The sequence below is a fragment of the Saimiri boliviensis genome, chromosome 1, assembly GCF_048565385.1.
Source record: "Saimiri boliviensis isolate mSaiBol1 chromosome 1, mSaiBol1.pri, whole genome shotgun sequence".
NCBI classification, from domain to species: domain Eukaryota; kingdom Metazoa; phylum Chordata; class Mammalia; order Primates; family Cebidae; genus Saimiri; species Saimiri boliviensis.
Window position 1 is genome coordinate 74,742,072 of NC_133449.1, and position 16,152 is coordinate 74,758,223.

The window sequence follows — 16,152 nt, forward strand, 5'->3', positions numbered from 1 at the left end:
TTCCTATAGAGACAAATTATCTGTAATATATACATAAAAATAGTTTTGTGAGAAATCTAGAAATTAGTTAATGGACCACAGAATGCAGGCAAGTGCAAAAACAAGAGAATGGATGGTGCCTGAGAGCGTAAGAGAGTTCATCACATTATTCTAGTTCCAGGGTCCCTCCCCTGGAACAGAAGGAATAGAGTGAAGCTTAAGTCCCTCGTGCTAACTTCTCTGTAGGCTGCCTTACTTTGCTCAGGGAATTGATGAAAATGGCAGTGGCATAGTTTGGATACAAGATTAGAGGCCACTGAAAGCAGGTGAATGTCTTAGCATGTTAAGACAGCAGAGACTCTATAGTTCTGCAGGCAGGCTCCAGGGGGGCAAGCAAGAGATTAAGGGCAGAGGAATACAACAAAAAAAGCTCCCATGAAGACACAGGAAAGTAAGACAGTCAGAAGCACCCATACTAAAAGCAAACATACAACCCCAAAGAAAACACATCCCCAGGAAAAATCTGAGTGGTCTCAGAACCTCTAGCCAGCCTGACTGGTCACAGTCTTCCCCCAAATAAAAGTTGTTGATAAAGATTGAGAAAGGTGGCTGTTTCTTCAAATGCTCAAACCTCAACAGAAGACCACAAGGTATACAAAGAAACAGGACCATGGCCTGATCAAAGGAACAAAATTAAGCTCCAGAAATTTGCCTTAAAGAAATGCAGATCTATAAGCTTCTTAAAAAAGAATTTATAGTAACTCTCATAAAGATGATCAAGACCTACAAGAGAACACAGAACTGCACAGAAATCAGGAAAATAATGCATAAACAAAATAAGACTATTAACAAAGAGAAACTTTTTTTTTTTTTGAGTTAAAAGGCCAGGCATGATGGCTCAAGCCTCTAATCCTAGCACTTTGGGAGGCGAGGAGGGAGGACTGCTTGAGTCTAGGAGTTCAATACTAGCCTGGGCAACATAGCAAGACCCTGTCTCTTGAAAAAAGAAACAAACAAAAAAACAAACTATGGACCTGAAAAATACAAGTGAACTAAATAATTCACTAGAGGGATTCCGCAGCAGACTTATGCAAGCAAAAGAATCCTTGTTTTTAAAGTTAGCACATTTGAAATTATTGAGTCTCTCAAAAGGAGGAGAGAAAGAGAAAGGGACAAAGAGCTTATTTGAACCAACAGTGGCTACAAACTTCCCAAGGCTGATAAAAGAAATGGACCTACAAACTCAAGAACTCAATGAACTGCAACTATGATATACCTGAAGAAACCCATACCAAGTCATGTTGTAATCAGATTGTTGTAAGTCAACAGAATCTTGAAAGCAGCCAGAGAAAAACAACTCATCATGTACGAGTGAGCCAACTAAGATTATCACCAGTTTTCTCAATAGAAATTTTGAAGGCTTAAAAGAAATGGTCTGATTAAAAGTACTAAAAGAAAAAAATCAACTAAAAATATTGCATCCAGCAAAACAGTCCTTCAGAAATAGAGAAATTAAGACCTTTCCGATAAACAAAAGCTGTTTAGTCAATATTACTAGACAATATAGTCTAAATAGAGTCCTTCAAATTAGACAAATGATGCTAGGCAGCAATATAGTGATATGAAATCATAAAGTTCTCCACTAATGATAAACATTTAAATAAATATAGATCCTATATTGGTGCATAAATCCACTTTTAATTTTTGTAAAGAGTCTAAAAGTAAATCACAGACACACACAATTATAAATCTGTGTTAACTGGTATACAATATACACAATAGGTAATTTATGACAATAACATAAGGGGGCTTCTCTATAAAGGAGAATTTGTGTAATTGAAATTAAGTTACTACCCTAAAATAGATTTGTTATAACTTCAAGATACCTAATGTAGAGGACAGGTGATGGATGTGGCAAACCACCAGGGCACATGTATACCTATGTGAAAACCTGCATGCTCTGCAAATGTACCCCAGAACTTATAGTAATAATAATAATAAAGATAGTTTCTACAATTGCAGTGGTAAGAAAATATCTATACAATGCACACAAAAGGAATTGAGAAGGGAGTCAAAAGAATGTCACTACAGAATATCCATAAGACACAAAGACAGTAAGTGAAGAATGAGGGTCCAAAAAGCCATAAGATATACAGGACATAGGTAACAAAAAGGCTACAGAAAATCCTTCCATATCAGTAATTACTTTAAAGAGAAGCAGTTAAGCTCCTCAGTCAAAAGGCATATTGGCTAAATGTATAAAAATAATAAAAATAGGATCCAATGATATGCTGCATACAGGCACTTTAGATCTAACAACATAGAAGGGCTAAACATGAAGGATGAAAAAAGATAATGCAGATAATAACCATAAGAGAGCAGGGATATCTTTACTAATATGAGGCAAAATAGACTTTAAGTCAAAAACTCTCATAAGAGACTAAGAAGGATACTATATAATGATTAATGAATCAATTCACCAAGAAGATACAGCAAAACGGTGAACCACAATGAATTAGTATAATGTTTCCTCAAAAATATAAAAATAGATCCACTGTATGATATGGCAATCCCCCTTCCGAATATATGTTCAAAAGCACTGATAGCAGGGTCTCCGAGATATTAGCACATCCATATTCATAGCAGCATTATTCACAATAGCCAGGAGGTGAAAGCAACCCAAATGTCAATAGAGAGAGAATGGAAAAACAAAGCATGGTATGTACATAAAATGGCTTACTATTCAGTCTTAAAAAGGAAGAAATCTTGTCATATACTACAACACAGATAGAACTTGAGGACATTATGCTAAGTGAAATAAGCCAGTAACAAAAACACAAATACTGTATGATCGCACTTACACAAGATTTAAAGTTATCAAATTCATATAAACAGAAAATAAAGTGTTGGTTATCAGGCGGGGGAGGGGCAAATGCAGAATTGTACAATGGGTGCAGTTTCAGTTTTGCAAGACAAAAAAGTTCTGGAGATTTGCCTCACAACAATATGAATATACTTAACAGTATTGAATGGTATGCTTTAAAACATTTAAGATGATAAAAATTACAGTTTTTTCATAAGTTAAAAATCTTTAAATACATACACAAACACAGTAGTCCTAAGAGGTTTTTGTGTGTTTGTTTTTTAATAAGATTTATATTTCTTACAAAAAATATATTTTTCACAGCTTCATTATGTTTCAAACAATGTTTTTAAACAATGCCCTGTCAAAGTTGCCAGTCTCTCTCTATACACCTCTGTATAGCTCTAAGATATGGGAGTATATATCTTCCTATAAAATTTAAAATGCTAATTGAAAGCAAATATTGGGAAAAATATTTTTCTTTCCTTTTCAAATTGTTTGCTATAGGTGAAAGAGTAAAATCACTTCTTGCAACAATCCAGGATAAAATATTCCAGTAATTGGCTAAAAACAAACAAGGAAACTTTTAATTAATAATATGCTGGTTAAAAACACTATATATAAGCAAGGTATAAATGAATTTTTTAAAATCTGAGCTTGAAAACATTCATGATTCTATTATCAAACTCCCCTGGCTGAGATAAGTATAAGAATGTCAGAAGTCATAGGAGACTGGGACAACAAGATTTTCAAATTGACAGAATAAAGAGAAAAGTTCCACTGGGATATGTGAAAGTTTTTCTGTAATCTTACTTATCAGGGAGTTAGCAGAAATTGTACTTAGTATTTAACTCATATATTAATCGTTTTTAACAGAACTACTGGGGCCCTTGGACAGAGGGGATATGCTAAATGAAGCTTCTGTTGGCCTGTCTTTAGCACCTCAAGTGGAAGACTCATTTCCAGATAACCTCCCTCCCTCTGGTTCATCCCACAGACATACTGTACGACAAAGAATACTGAATGGCTCTTCTAACAGGTAAGAAATGTTGAACACAGGAAATCACTCCATAAAGTATTTAGCATTACCTGTTCAATTTTGAACTAATAGCAAAGCAAGAGTATTTCAAAATGTCAAGGAGAAAAGTGTGCATTTTCTCACGGGTCAGACTTGGCAGTAGTTTGGTTATTCAGAGCAAGCATAATGAATGGCAAAAGTGACTATAAAAATAATATTGCTGCAATAAATGTTATTCTAGGCCAAAATGAAATTACTATGACATATTGAATTCTGTTTGTATTCTGTTGTTTAATTCTAGGATTGTTAGATTACCTTTAATAAATATTAATTTTTTAGAATATGTAGTTTGAATTATAGTTTTTATAATCATATTTCTTTAATGTAAGTTTACCATTGGTTTTTGAAATCTGATAGATGACAGTTTAAATATCTGTCCAGTTTGCTACATGGGGTTACTGAGAAGATGAAGAAATATGAAATTTAAAAACTAGATAAAAGCAATGTTATTTACAGTGATAATTATAGTATTAATTATGATAATGATTCTCTCAAGCAGGGGTCAGAAAGCTTTTTATGTAAAGGGCCAGATAGCAAAAATTTTCGGCTTTGCAGTCCACACAAACTCTTTTGCAACTACTCAGTCCTGCTGTTACAGTAAGAAAAAGCGGCCACAGATAATATATAAATGAATGAGAGTTTCTGTGTTAGAATAAAACTTTATTTATAAAAATAGGCAGTGGGTCAGATTTGGTCCCTGGTTTATGGATAACATTCCTGCTTTTGAGGATCCTATTTTCAGTAATTGTAAAGAGGCCATATTAAAAAATTCGTATATATGAATTATACATACCCACTTATAATAACTTCAAGAAAAATTCCTCAAACTATACAGGTTAACAGCAAATAAAGAGGGGGAGGATTTCCAAGTAAGAAAGTGTTTATTTGGATGTCAGCAAATCCTCTCCCCAAGAAACAAATATAAAACCAGACAAAGCCACCATTTCTGGGCTCTGGAAATCAAAGGCAAACAAACTGAGAAGCATTTATTCATGCAAAATTGCTGAACTTCTAGTAATAAAGTAGAAGTATCTTATTTTCTTGCCTGATGCTGCTTCCATCCTCTTGCCCATCTTCAAACTAGTTCTACCAGGGTAGGACTGGCTTTGAAAACCAACAGTTGACTTGATTTGGAGCTGAGGGTGGAAAAACTCTGCCTAGCAGGATTGTCAAATAAAAGTAGCAAACAATTGTCAGTAAAAGTGACAAACTTGATAGGAAATGAACAGAGAAAGCCAAAGTTCTGCTCGCTTGATTAGGGCAAGTGACAGAATGACAAACCAGCCAAAAATTCAATAGAGAGATCCTGGAGATGAGAAAAACAAAGAAGGGCTAATTAAGCTTTCCACAATCTTTTTTTCTTTTCCTTTTTGAGACAGAGTTTCACTCTTGTTGCCCAGGCTGGAGTGCGATGGCTCAACCTCAGCTCACTACAATCTCCTCCTCCCGGGTTCACGCAATTCTCCTGCTGGGATTACAGGTGCCCGCCACCATGCCCAGCTAAATTTTTTTTTGTATTTTTAGTAGAGATGGGGTTTCACCATGTTGGCCAGGCTGGTCTTGAACTCCTGACCTCAGGTTATCCACCCACTTTGGCCTCCCAAAGTGCTGGGATTACAAGTGTAAGCCACCTCGCCTGGACCACCAATTCTTGATGGGATTTTATGACCTCTCATTTTTTGGCTTTCTCTTGTCTGGTATTTTCCTGCTTATGCTTCTTCTTTCCTTCACACCCAAATGTCAAAAGTGCCCCTTTCTTTCTGCCTTCCCCCTGAGAAGCTATTCTTTTTGAAAACTGCCTCTTCAGATTGCATGGTACTTTATTGCATCTTCCTTATAGTCCATGCTCCAGTGTACCAGAGTATCAGGAGCTAGAGAGATCATGTACTGGCATTTGGTGGGTTTTTTTTTTCCATTTTATTTACAATTATTTTGAAGTTTGGACATTTTCTGTCTTCAAATCATGCTGAGAACATGATTGTCATGTAGTTTCCTTTTTCCTTTTATAATGTTCTGTATCGTTTATAAAAGAAGTATTAGGAAATAGAACATAGGCAACTGCTATTATCTTCAGCAACATAGGCGACTGCTATTATCTTCAGCTACCTAGCAGTTTTACCTTTTAATATTTAGGGCAGGGTCTCACTCTGTCACCTAATCTGGTGTGCAGTGGTACAGTCATGGCTTACTGAAGCCTGGACCTCCCAGGCTAAGGTGATTTTCCCACCTCAGCCTCCCGAGCAACTGCAACTATAGGCACATGCTGCCATGCCAGGCTAATTTTTTTTTTTTTTTTTTTTTTTTGAAACAGAGTTTCACTGTGTCCCCAGGCTGGAGTGTAGTGATGCAATCTTGGTTGACTGCAGTCTCCAACTACCTGGTTCAAGCAATTTTCCTGCCTCAGCCTCCCGAGTAGCTGGGATTACAGGCATGTGCCGCCACACCCAGCTAAATTTTTTGTATTTTTAGTAGAGACGGGGTTTCACCATGTTGGCCAGGATGGGCTCGATCTCCTAACCTTATGATCCGCCTGCCTCTGCCTCCTAAAGTGCTGGATTACAGGCATGAGCCACCGGTGCCCAGCCTAATTTTTGTATGGGACAACCACACACAGCTAATTTTTTGTATTTTCTTCTAGAGATGGGGTTTTGCCATGTTGCCCAGGCTGGTCTTGAATTTCTAGGTCCCAGTGATCCACCTGCCTTGGCCTCCCAAAGTGCTGGGATTATAGGCATGGCCACCACACCTAGCCTAACTCAATATGCTTGCTACAGGATACATCAAGTAGGCAAAAAGTAACAAGAAATAATACCTAAACAACATAATAATGTGGATACTATGACTATTCATCAAATTCTATTCCTTGATAACAGATAATACATTTTCTTCCTAAGAATTCATGGAATATTTACAAAAAACATGTTAGTTGCCAAAAGATATCATTAAATTTCACTAAATGTTAAAAACACTCTTCAATCACAATGTAATACAACCAGCAATGTTTAGCAAAAACCTACATGCCCCACCTTGTATAAATTTTAAAACTTTTTATTAAACAACTTTTGGATCAAAGAAGAAATACAACATCAATGTAATTATACTTTCTTATAATTACTTCTAAGAAGTAATTATAATAAAACACTACACCTCAGAACCTATGAGATGTATTTAAATAATAATCAGGGGAAAACTGATACCACTAAGCAGTTTTACCAGGAAAAAAATAAAACAAAGGAACTAATTTTAACTTAAAAGCTTTAAAAACACAAAAACAAAAAACAAGAAACTAAACCAAAATAAAGCACAAGGAAAGAAATAATAAAGATAAAAGCAGAAATTAATGAGACAGATCAGGGACTGGCAAACTTTTTCCTAAATGGTTTCAGAGTAAATATTTTAGGCTTATGGACCATATGTTCTCTGCTGCAACTGTTCAACTCTGTTGTAGCACAAAAACAGTCATAGACAATACATAAATGAATGGATGTGGCTGTGGTCCAATAAAACTTTATTTAAATGGAACTGGAGGACATTATGTTAAGTGAAGTAAGCCAGACATAGAATGACAAACTTCCCATGTTCTCACTCATTTGTGGGAAGCTAAAAATTAAAACAATTGAACTCATAGAAATAGAAAGTATAATAATGGTTACCAGAGTCTGTGAAAGGTAATTGATGGTTGGCGGGAGATGGTTATTGGGTACAAAAATACAGTTAGATAGAATGAGTGACATCTGGTATTTGATAGCACAATGGGGTGATTACAGTGGACAGTAATTTATTGTATATTTTATAAAAATAAATGAGTATAATTAGAATGTTTGTAACACAAGGAAATGATATATCCTTGAGGTGATTGATACCTCATTTACCCAGATATGCTTATTACACATTGTATAACTATATCAAAATATCTCATGTACAGCCAGGCACTGTGGCTCAGGCCTATAGTCCCAGCACTTAGAGAGGCTAAAGCAGGTGGATCACTTGAGGCCAGGAGTTCGAGAGCAGCCCAGCAAATATGGCAAAACCCTGTCTCTACTACAAATACAAAAAAAATCAGCCAGGCATGGTGGCTCACAACTTAGGAAGGCTGAGGCATGAGAATTACTGAAATCTGGGAGGCAGAGGTTGCAGTGAGCTGACTGAGCCATTGCACTCCAGCCTAGGTTACAAAGCAAGACCCTGTCTCAAAAATTTCATGTACCTCATAAATATATGCACCTACTATGTATCCATACAAATTAAAAATTAGCCGGGGTGGCAGAGGCTCACACCTATAATCCCAGAACTTTGGGAGGCTGAGGCAGGCGCATCACAAGGTCAGGGGTTTCAGACCAGCCTGGCCAGCATGGTGAAACCCCATCTCTACTCAAAACACAAAAATTAGCCAGGTGTGGTGGCACGTACCTGTAGTCCCAGCTACTTGGGAGGCTGAGGCAGGAGAATCACTTGAACCCCTGGGCAACAATTAAAATTTAAAAAAAAAAAGAAAGAAATTTCCAAAGCAAAAAACAAACCAAACAAAAAACAAGTCACAAAAACAGGCAACTGGTCCATAATCCATAGATTACTGACATCTCAGGTAGAAGACCAAAAAAAAAAAAAAAAAAAAAACGCAATAGATGTAATTAAGAAATCAGATTTGGAAACAACAAAATAGACCAACTTGATCAAAAAAGAGAGAGAAAACACAAACATACAAAATAAGAAATGGCAGAGGGAGGGAGGGAGTACTTAACTATTTAAACAGGAGAGGATTTTTTTCTTTTAATCTTAAGAGACTATTTTGCAAATTTCTATGCAAATGAATTTGACAACCTACAAAACAATAGATAATATACTGGATAAATACAGATTGCCAAAAGTGTCTACCACTGAATTTAGAAATCTGAAGCATACCAATTTTCATAAAAGGAATAGACAAAAGTTATTAAGAAATTACCCTGTAAAAGAGCAAAAGGCCCAAATGACTGGGTAGAATTCTATCAAACCTTCAAAGATCCGATATTCCCAATGCTCTATAAATTATTCCAAAGCATTGAAAGTAACTTTTCCACAGAAAAATGATAAGCCATTATCATTTATGGATATCAGTGTAAAAATATTACGTAAAATATTAGTGAACAAAATCCAACACCTGGATCCACCCTGAAAATACAAGGCTGTTTTTAGTGCTACCAAATCCATTAATTTCATACACCACATTAATAGATCTAAGGCTGATAAAAATCACACAGTTATTTATATAGATGTTGAAAAAGCCTTTGACAAAATTCAGCTCTCATTCCTGATGAAAACACAACAAGAATTGAAGGATACTTACTTTACAGAAGAAAAAATATGTATTTTTTTATTTCTCTTTTAAAGTTTCTCACTTTGTCTCTTACATACTGTCACATATATAAAAGGATTAGAAAGTGATTGTTTTTAAACTCATTCTTCCAATCTCTGCCTTTTAATTTAAGGGTTTAATCCATTTATTATTAATGTAATTACTAGTAAGTCAGGATTTACATCAGTCATTTTCCTATCATTCTCTACATTTCTTGTAGCTTTTTATTACATCTATTCCACACTTACTGCCTTCTCTTGTGTTAAGTAGGTATTTTAGTACCCTTGGGATTTCTTTGAAGGCTTTTTCTTTCGTGGTTCTTAATTTACCTCCGTTTAGTTTGTTTTAATACCAATTTAACAGTAGTATATAAAAACTTTGCTCCATTCCTCTTGCTCCTTTGTGTTGTTATAAATTACATCTTTATACATACACATTTATGTGTAACAAATTTGAGACTTAAACATTATATTGGTCTGTCCTCACATTCTTATAAAGAAATACCTGAGACTGGATAATTTCTAAAGAAAAGAGGTTTAATTGGCTCACTGTTCTTCAGGCTGTACAGGAAGCATGATGCTAGCATCTGCCCAGCTTCTGGGGAGGCCTCAGGAAACGTACAGTCATGGCAGAAGGCAAACAAGGAGCCAGCACTTCATATAGTCAGAGCTGGAAGAATAGAGGGCCTTGGGGGGAGATGTCACGCACTTTTAAACAACCAGTTCTTATGAGAACTCACTTGCTATCATAAGAACAGCACCAAGGGGACAGTGCTAAGCCATTCGTGAGAAACCACTCCCACAATCCAGCCACCTCCCACCAGGTCCTACTTCCAACTCTGGAGATTACAATTTGACATATTCTCATGTCAAATTTGATTGGGCGGGGACACAGATCCAAACCATGTCATACAGTATATAAACAAAATGAATGATCCTAGGCCTAAATTAAAAATAATTAGATTAGGTACAGCCCTAAACTAGTCCTTATATTTCAAATAAGTCAACTTCTCTGGTTGCCTCAATTTTCTCATTTATATTAGGTTGTTCTTTCCAAGGTCTAAAGTTATTTATTGTAGAACAAATAAACCTTGTATTTGTAGCAAGTATATCTACTTTGATAGTTACAGCTAGAAATTAACCACAATACTGGTTGGGTTCCTGCTATTATAACAAACCGGTATTGAATTCATACATAAGAAACTCCAAATGAAATACAATCCTGTTAAAAGTTATTAAATTTTGACATGATTTCATTTGATTCATGTCTAAGCAGTTTAGTGGAACAAACCAAAAATACTCATCTATTTAGAATCCTGGTGTATGCCTATAAGCAATATAATGGATGAAAAATTTCAGTGTTTAAAAAACAAAGAAATTGTCAACAGAATGCCTGGCAGTAGACTTATCAGAGGAAAAAAAAATTACAGACTATAATTCATGAAGATTAGCTCAAAACAAACTGTCCCTGCCAACAGACAATCTGACAATTATTCTATTGTCTAATTTGGCTCAGCCTAAGTTGACCTTGTTTATTCATCTCAGTCTTTTAATTCTTGTTAACTTGGCATAAGAGGAGAACATATGGCATATGTCTAGGAAGTCCATTTCTGTATCTTAAACTGAAATAAATGTAGAATATACTAAGCATTGCCAGTGTATTGAACTCTTAAGGTAGCTTTAATGTACATTAGATAAAACTGTAGGTTCAATTGTGCCCACCAGGTGTTTTATGTTTGCTGCCTATGAAACTAGAAACTCACTACAGCCATCCTTTTCTAAGCCTTGGTATGATTAAATATGGCTATTTTAAAGAAGATAAACAATCTTAAGCTCTTTTAAAATATAAAATTAAAAGGGTTATCATCAATTTGGCAATCTAAAGATGTTTACAAGTTTTCACTGACTCTATAGCTATGTTTAAGAAAACTGATAATCTGAGAAAGACAGTGGGAGTTGAAGAATAAAAAGATTTTCATTTTTTTCTCTAGCTAATCTGGCCTATTTTCTTTGTTTCTTTTTCTGACCCACTAAAGCTTATAGAGAAGGAAAAGTTATATTTTATTGTGGCTTTAAGATGTCTCAAGAAAAGCTGGAAGGAAATGAGCTGCTTTATAGATTCACAGCTCTTTTATGGAATTTTAGTTAGTCCTCCGGTATCAGAACTAGACAAAACTTTAGGATATCAAAGGCAGCAAAGTTTATGTATTTTAATAAGTGTTTTCACTTAGAATGCTTCATTTTCTTTTTAGTAACTTAAGTCAAATGAGATATAATTTCATGTATAAAGCTTTATCTGTATTACGTATTTTGAAATATTTAACCTTTAGTAGTTGACTTCTTGTGACATTTACTATTTGCATAGTATTTTCATCCCACAAAGCTCAGAGCATTCAAACTTCATAAGTTGCATTCAAAGATAAAATAGGGGTTCCTTATTACCCAAATATTCATTATCTAAGTCCCTGTAGTTATGAGTTTGCATAGAACAATAGTCCTTGTAAAAAGTTAACTACTTGTAAACTCAGTCCTTTCCCCATTCAAATATCCCTCCCCAGTGAAGACTAGCATTTATTGCCACCTATGAAATATTAATCAGTATTTTCACTGATTGTCAGCTATTTAAACGCCCAACACAGCAATACAAACACATTTCAAAACAACTGAAAATCTTGCAAAAACAAAATTTCATGAAGTCAATGAAAAAGATGTTAGAGAAATGTTCAGAGCTCATATAAAACTATTGATAAAGAACTAAAACAGATTTACAATTAATAAATGAACCCATTCAAAAGTGGGCGAAGAATATGAACAGATGCTTTTCAAAAGAAGACATATATGAGGCCAACAAACATATAAAAATATGCTCATCATCACTGGTCATTAGAGAAATGCAAATCAAAACCACATTGAGATTACTACCTCACACCCGTTAGAATGGTGATCATTTAAAAAATCAGGAGACAACAGATGCTGGAGAGAATGTGAAGAAATAGGAACACTTTTACACTGTTGATGGGAATGTAAACTAGTTCAACCATTGTGGAAGACAGTGTCAATTCCTCAAGGACCTAGAAATAGAAATTCCATTTGACCCAGCAATCCCATTACTGGGTATATACCCAAAGGACTATAAATCATTCTATTATAAAGACACACGCACATGTATGTTCATCATAGCACTGTTTACAATAACAAAGACCTGGAACCTACCCAAATGATAGACTGGACAAGGAAAATGTGACACATATACACCATGGAATACTAGGCAGCCATAAAAAATGATGAGTTCATGTCCTTTGTAGGGACATGGATGAATCTGGAAACCATCATTCTCAGCAAACTGACACAACAACAGAAAGTCAAACACCGCATGTTCTCATTTGTAGGCAGGTGTAGAACAATGAGAACACATGGACACAGGGAGGGGAGCATCACACACTGGGGTCTGTAGGGAGAGATAGGGGAGGGACAGTGGAGGTTGGGGAGGGATCACATGTGGAGAAATGTCAGATATAGGTGACGGGGGAATGGAGACAGCAAGCCACATTGCCATGTATGTACCTATGCAACAATCCTACATGATCTGCACATGTACCCCAGAACCTAAAGTACAACAAAATTTTTTTAAAAAGAAATACATACAAATAAAAAAGAATTATTGATAAATCAAGAAAAGGCACTTAGACCAGTTAATCTAGAAAGAGAGATTCAATAAGAATAATTTTTTTAAACTGCAAATGAATTTCTCAGAGTATTAATAGAAGCCCTCAGGAAAATGATTAAGTCTTTGAATATTTTTTATAAATGGCCCTCTCTCTGATCTTGTATGGTGTGAAAGTCAAATAAGAAGCTAAAGATGCCATATCATACTGTAAGACAATTTGGTCAGAAAAAATAGAACCATTCACCACTCAGCAAATCAAAGTGACTGACTCTTTGTTCTGTCTAAGAATATATGCACAGATGGCTGGGTACAATAGTAATCTCAGCATTTTGGGAGCTGAGGCAGGTGGATCACTTGAGGTCAAGAGTTTGAGACCAGTCTAGCCAAAATGGTGAAACCCCATCTCTACTAAGATTAAAAATATGCCAGACACATTGGCCAAACCTGTAATCCTAGCACTTTGGGAGGCCAAGGCGGGTAGATTACAAGGTCAAGAGATCAAAGCCATCCTCACCAACATGGTGAAACCCCATCTCTACTAAAAATATAAAAATTAGCTGAGCATGGTGGCAGGCGCCTGTAATCCCAGCTACTTGGGAGGCTGTGGTGGAGAATCACTTGAACCCAGGAGGTGGAGGTTGCAGTGAGCCAAGATCGAGCCACTGCACTTCAGCCTGGGTAACAGAGTGAGACTCCATCTCAAAAAAATAAATAAATAAAAATGCAAAAATTAGCCGGGTGTGGTGGCAAACACCTGTAGTCCCAGCTACTCAGGAGGCTGAGGCAGGAGAATCACTTGAACACTGGAGGTGGAGATTGCAGTAAGTTGAGATCATGCCCCTGCAGTCCAGCCTGGGAAACAGGGCAAGATTCCATGTCCAAAATTAAAAAAAAAAAAAAAAAAAAAAAAAAAAAAAAAAAAAATTTCATGCACAGTTGAAATTACAACATATTAATACAAAACAAAATAAACTTATCTATATGTTTTTACCTCTAACTTTTTCATAAAATAATACTGTGACTATTTACTATGATTTTCAGCTCCATTTTAAATTGATTCCCTCTAAGGGGCTTTTTTTGTTTTGCTTTCTGTAAGCACTTATTCTCAGATATGGAGCTCCTGTAGCTTTGTTATTCAACAATGAAATACTGAAATGTGTGTTTCAAAATCATGAAATATTGCCATTGCAGAACCGACAGAAATGTCTATCTGTTTTTACTGTTCTTTTTTTTTTAATTGAACTTTAGGTTCTGGGGTACATGTGTAGATCATGTAGGATTGTTGCACAGGTACATACATGGCAATATGGTTTGCTGCCTCCATCACCCCATCACCTATATCTGGCATTTCTCCACGTTATCCCTCCCCAACCTCACCAACCCCTGCTGTCCCTCCCTTACCCCCCCAACTGCTCCCAGTATGTGATGCTCCACTCCTTGTGTCCATGTGTTCTCATTGTTCAACACCTGCCTATGAGTGAGAGCATGCAGTGTTTGATTTTCTGTTGTTGTGTCAGTTTGCTGAGAATGATGGTTTCCAGATTCATCCATGTCCCTACAAAGGACATGAACTCGTCGGTTTTTATGGCTGCATAGTATTCCATGGTGTATATGTGCCACATTTTCCTTATCCAGTCTATCATCGATGGGCATTTGAGTAGGTTCCAGGTCTTTGTTATTGTAAACAGTGCCATGATAAACATACATGTGCATGTGTCTTTATAATAGAATGATTTATAATCCTTTGGGTATATACCCAGTAATGGGATTGCTGAGTCAAATGGAATTTCTATTTCTTGGTCCTTGAGGAATCACCACACTGTCTTCCACAACAGTTGAACTAACTTACACTCTCACCAACAGTGTAAAAGTGTTCCTGTTTCTCCACATCCTCTCAAGCATCTGTTATCTCCTGATTTTTTAATGATTGTCATACTAACAGGTATAAGATAATATCTCAATGTGGTTTTGATTTGCATTTCTCTAATGACCAGTGATGATCAGCATTTTTTCATACATTTGTTAGCCTCATGTATATCTTCTTTTGAAAAGTATGTTTCACCCACTTTTGAGTGGGTTTGTTTGTTTTGTTGTTGTAAATCTGTTTAAGTTCTTTGTAGATTTGGATATTAGCCCTTTGTCACATAGGTAGATGGCAAAAATTATTTCCCATTCTGTTGGATGCCAGTTAACTCTAATGATTGTTTCTTTTGCTGTGCAGAAGCTCTGGAGTTTAATTAGATCCCATTTGTCTATTGCCAAGCTTTTGGTGTTTTAATCATGAAGTCTTTGCCTATGCCCATGTCCTGACTGGTTTTGCCTAGGTTTTCTTCTAGGGTTTTATGGTGTTAGGTCTTATGTGTAAATCTCTTATCCATGTGGAGTTAATTTTAGTGTAAGGTGTTGGGAAGGGGTCCAGTTTCTGCTTTCTGCCAGTTTTCCCAACACCATTTATTAAACAGGGGATCCTTTCCCCATTGCTTGTTTTAGTGAGATTTGTCAAAGACCAGATGGTTGTAGATGTGTGGCATTGCCTCCAAGGCCTCTGGTCTGTTCCATTGGTTTGTATCTCTGTCTTGGTACCACTACCATGCTGTTTTGATTACTGTAGCCTTATAGTATAGTTTCAAGTTAGGTAGTGTGATGCCTCTAGCTTTGTTCTTTTTGCTTAGAATTGACTTGGCTATATGGGCTCTCTTTTGGTTCCATATGAATTTTAAGGTGTTTTTTTCCAGTTCTGTGAAGAGGGTCATAGGTAGCTTGATGGGGATAACATTGAATCTACAAATTACTTTGGGCAGTATGGCCATTTTCACAATATTGATTCTTTCTAACCATGATCATGGAATGTTTTTCCATCTGTTTATGTCCTCTCTTATTTCCTTGAGTAGTGGTTTGTAGTTCTCCTGGAAGAGGTCCTTTACGTTCCTTGTTAGTTGTATTCCTAGGTATTTTATTCTCTCTGTAGCAATTGTGAATGGGAGTTTGCTCTTGATTTGGCTTTCTGTTAGTCTGTTATTGGTGTATAGGAATGCTTATGATTTCTGCACATTGGTTTTGTATCATGAGACTTTGCTGATATTGCTTATCAGTTTCAGGAGATTTTGGGCTGAGACGATGGGGTCTTCTAAATATACAGTCATGTTATCTGCATATAGAGACAATTTGACTTTCTCCTTTCCTAATTGAATACCCTTTCTTTTTCTTGCCTAATTGCTCTGGTAGAACTTC

General features: G+C 36.1%; 1 protein-coding gene across 8 annotated transcripts in view; it reads left to right on the plus strand.

The window, feature by feature from the left end:
- The window catches only part of WDPCP (WD repeat containing planar cell polarity effector), a 785,671-nt gene that overhangs the window by 699,034 nt on the left and 70,485 nt on the right, over nucleotides 1-16,152 (plus strand). For 7 of the 8 annotated variants that reach the window (XM_074399199.1, XM_074399192.1, XM_074399206.1 and 4 more), the window contains one exon: nucleotides 3,719-3,881. In XM_074399199.1, the coding sequence (XP_074255300.1) occupies nucleotides 3,719-3,881 (163 nt within the window). Of the gene's footprint in view, nucleotides 1-3,718; nucleotides 3,882-16,152 lie in introns of those variants that run through there. The other variant, XR_012517640.1, reaches the window with a different exon arrangement.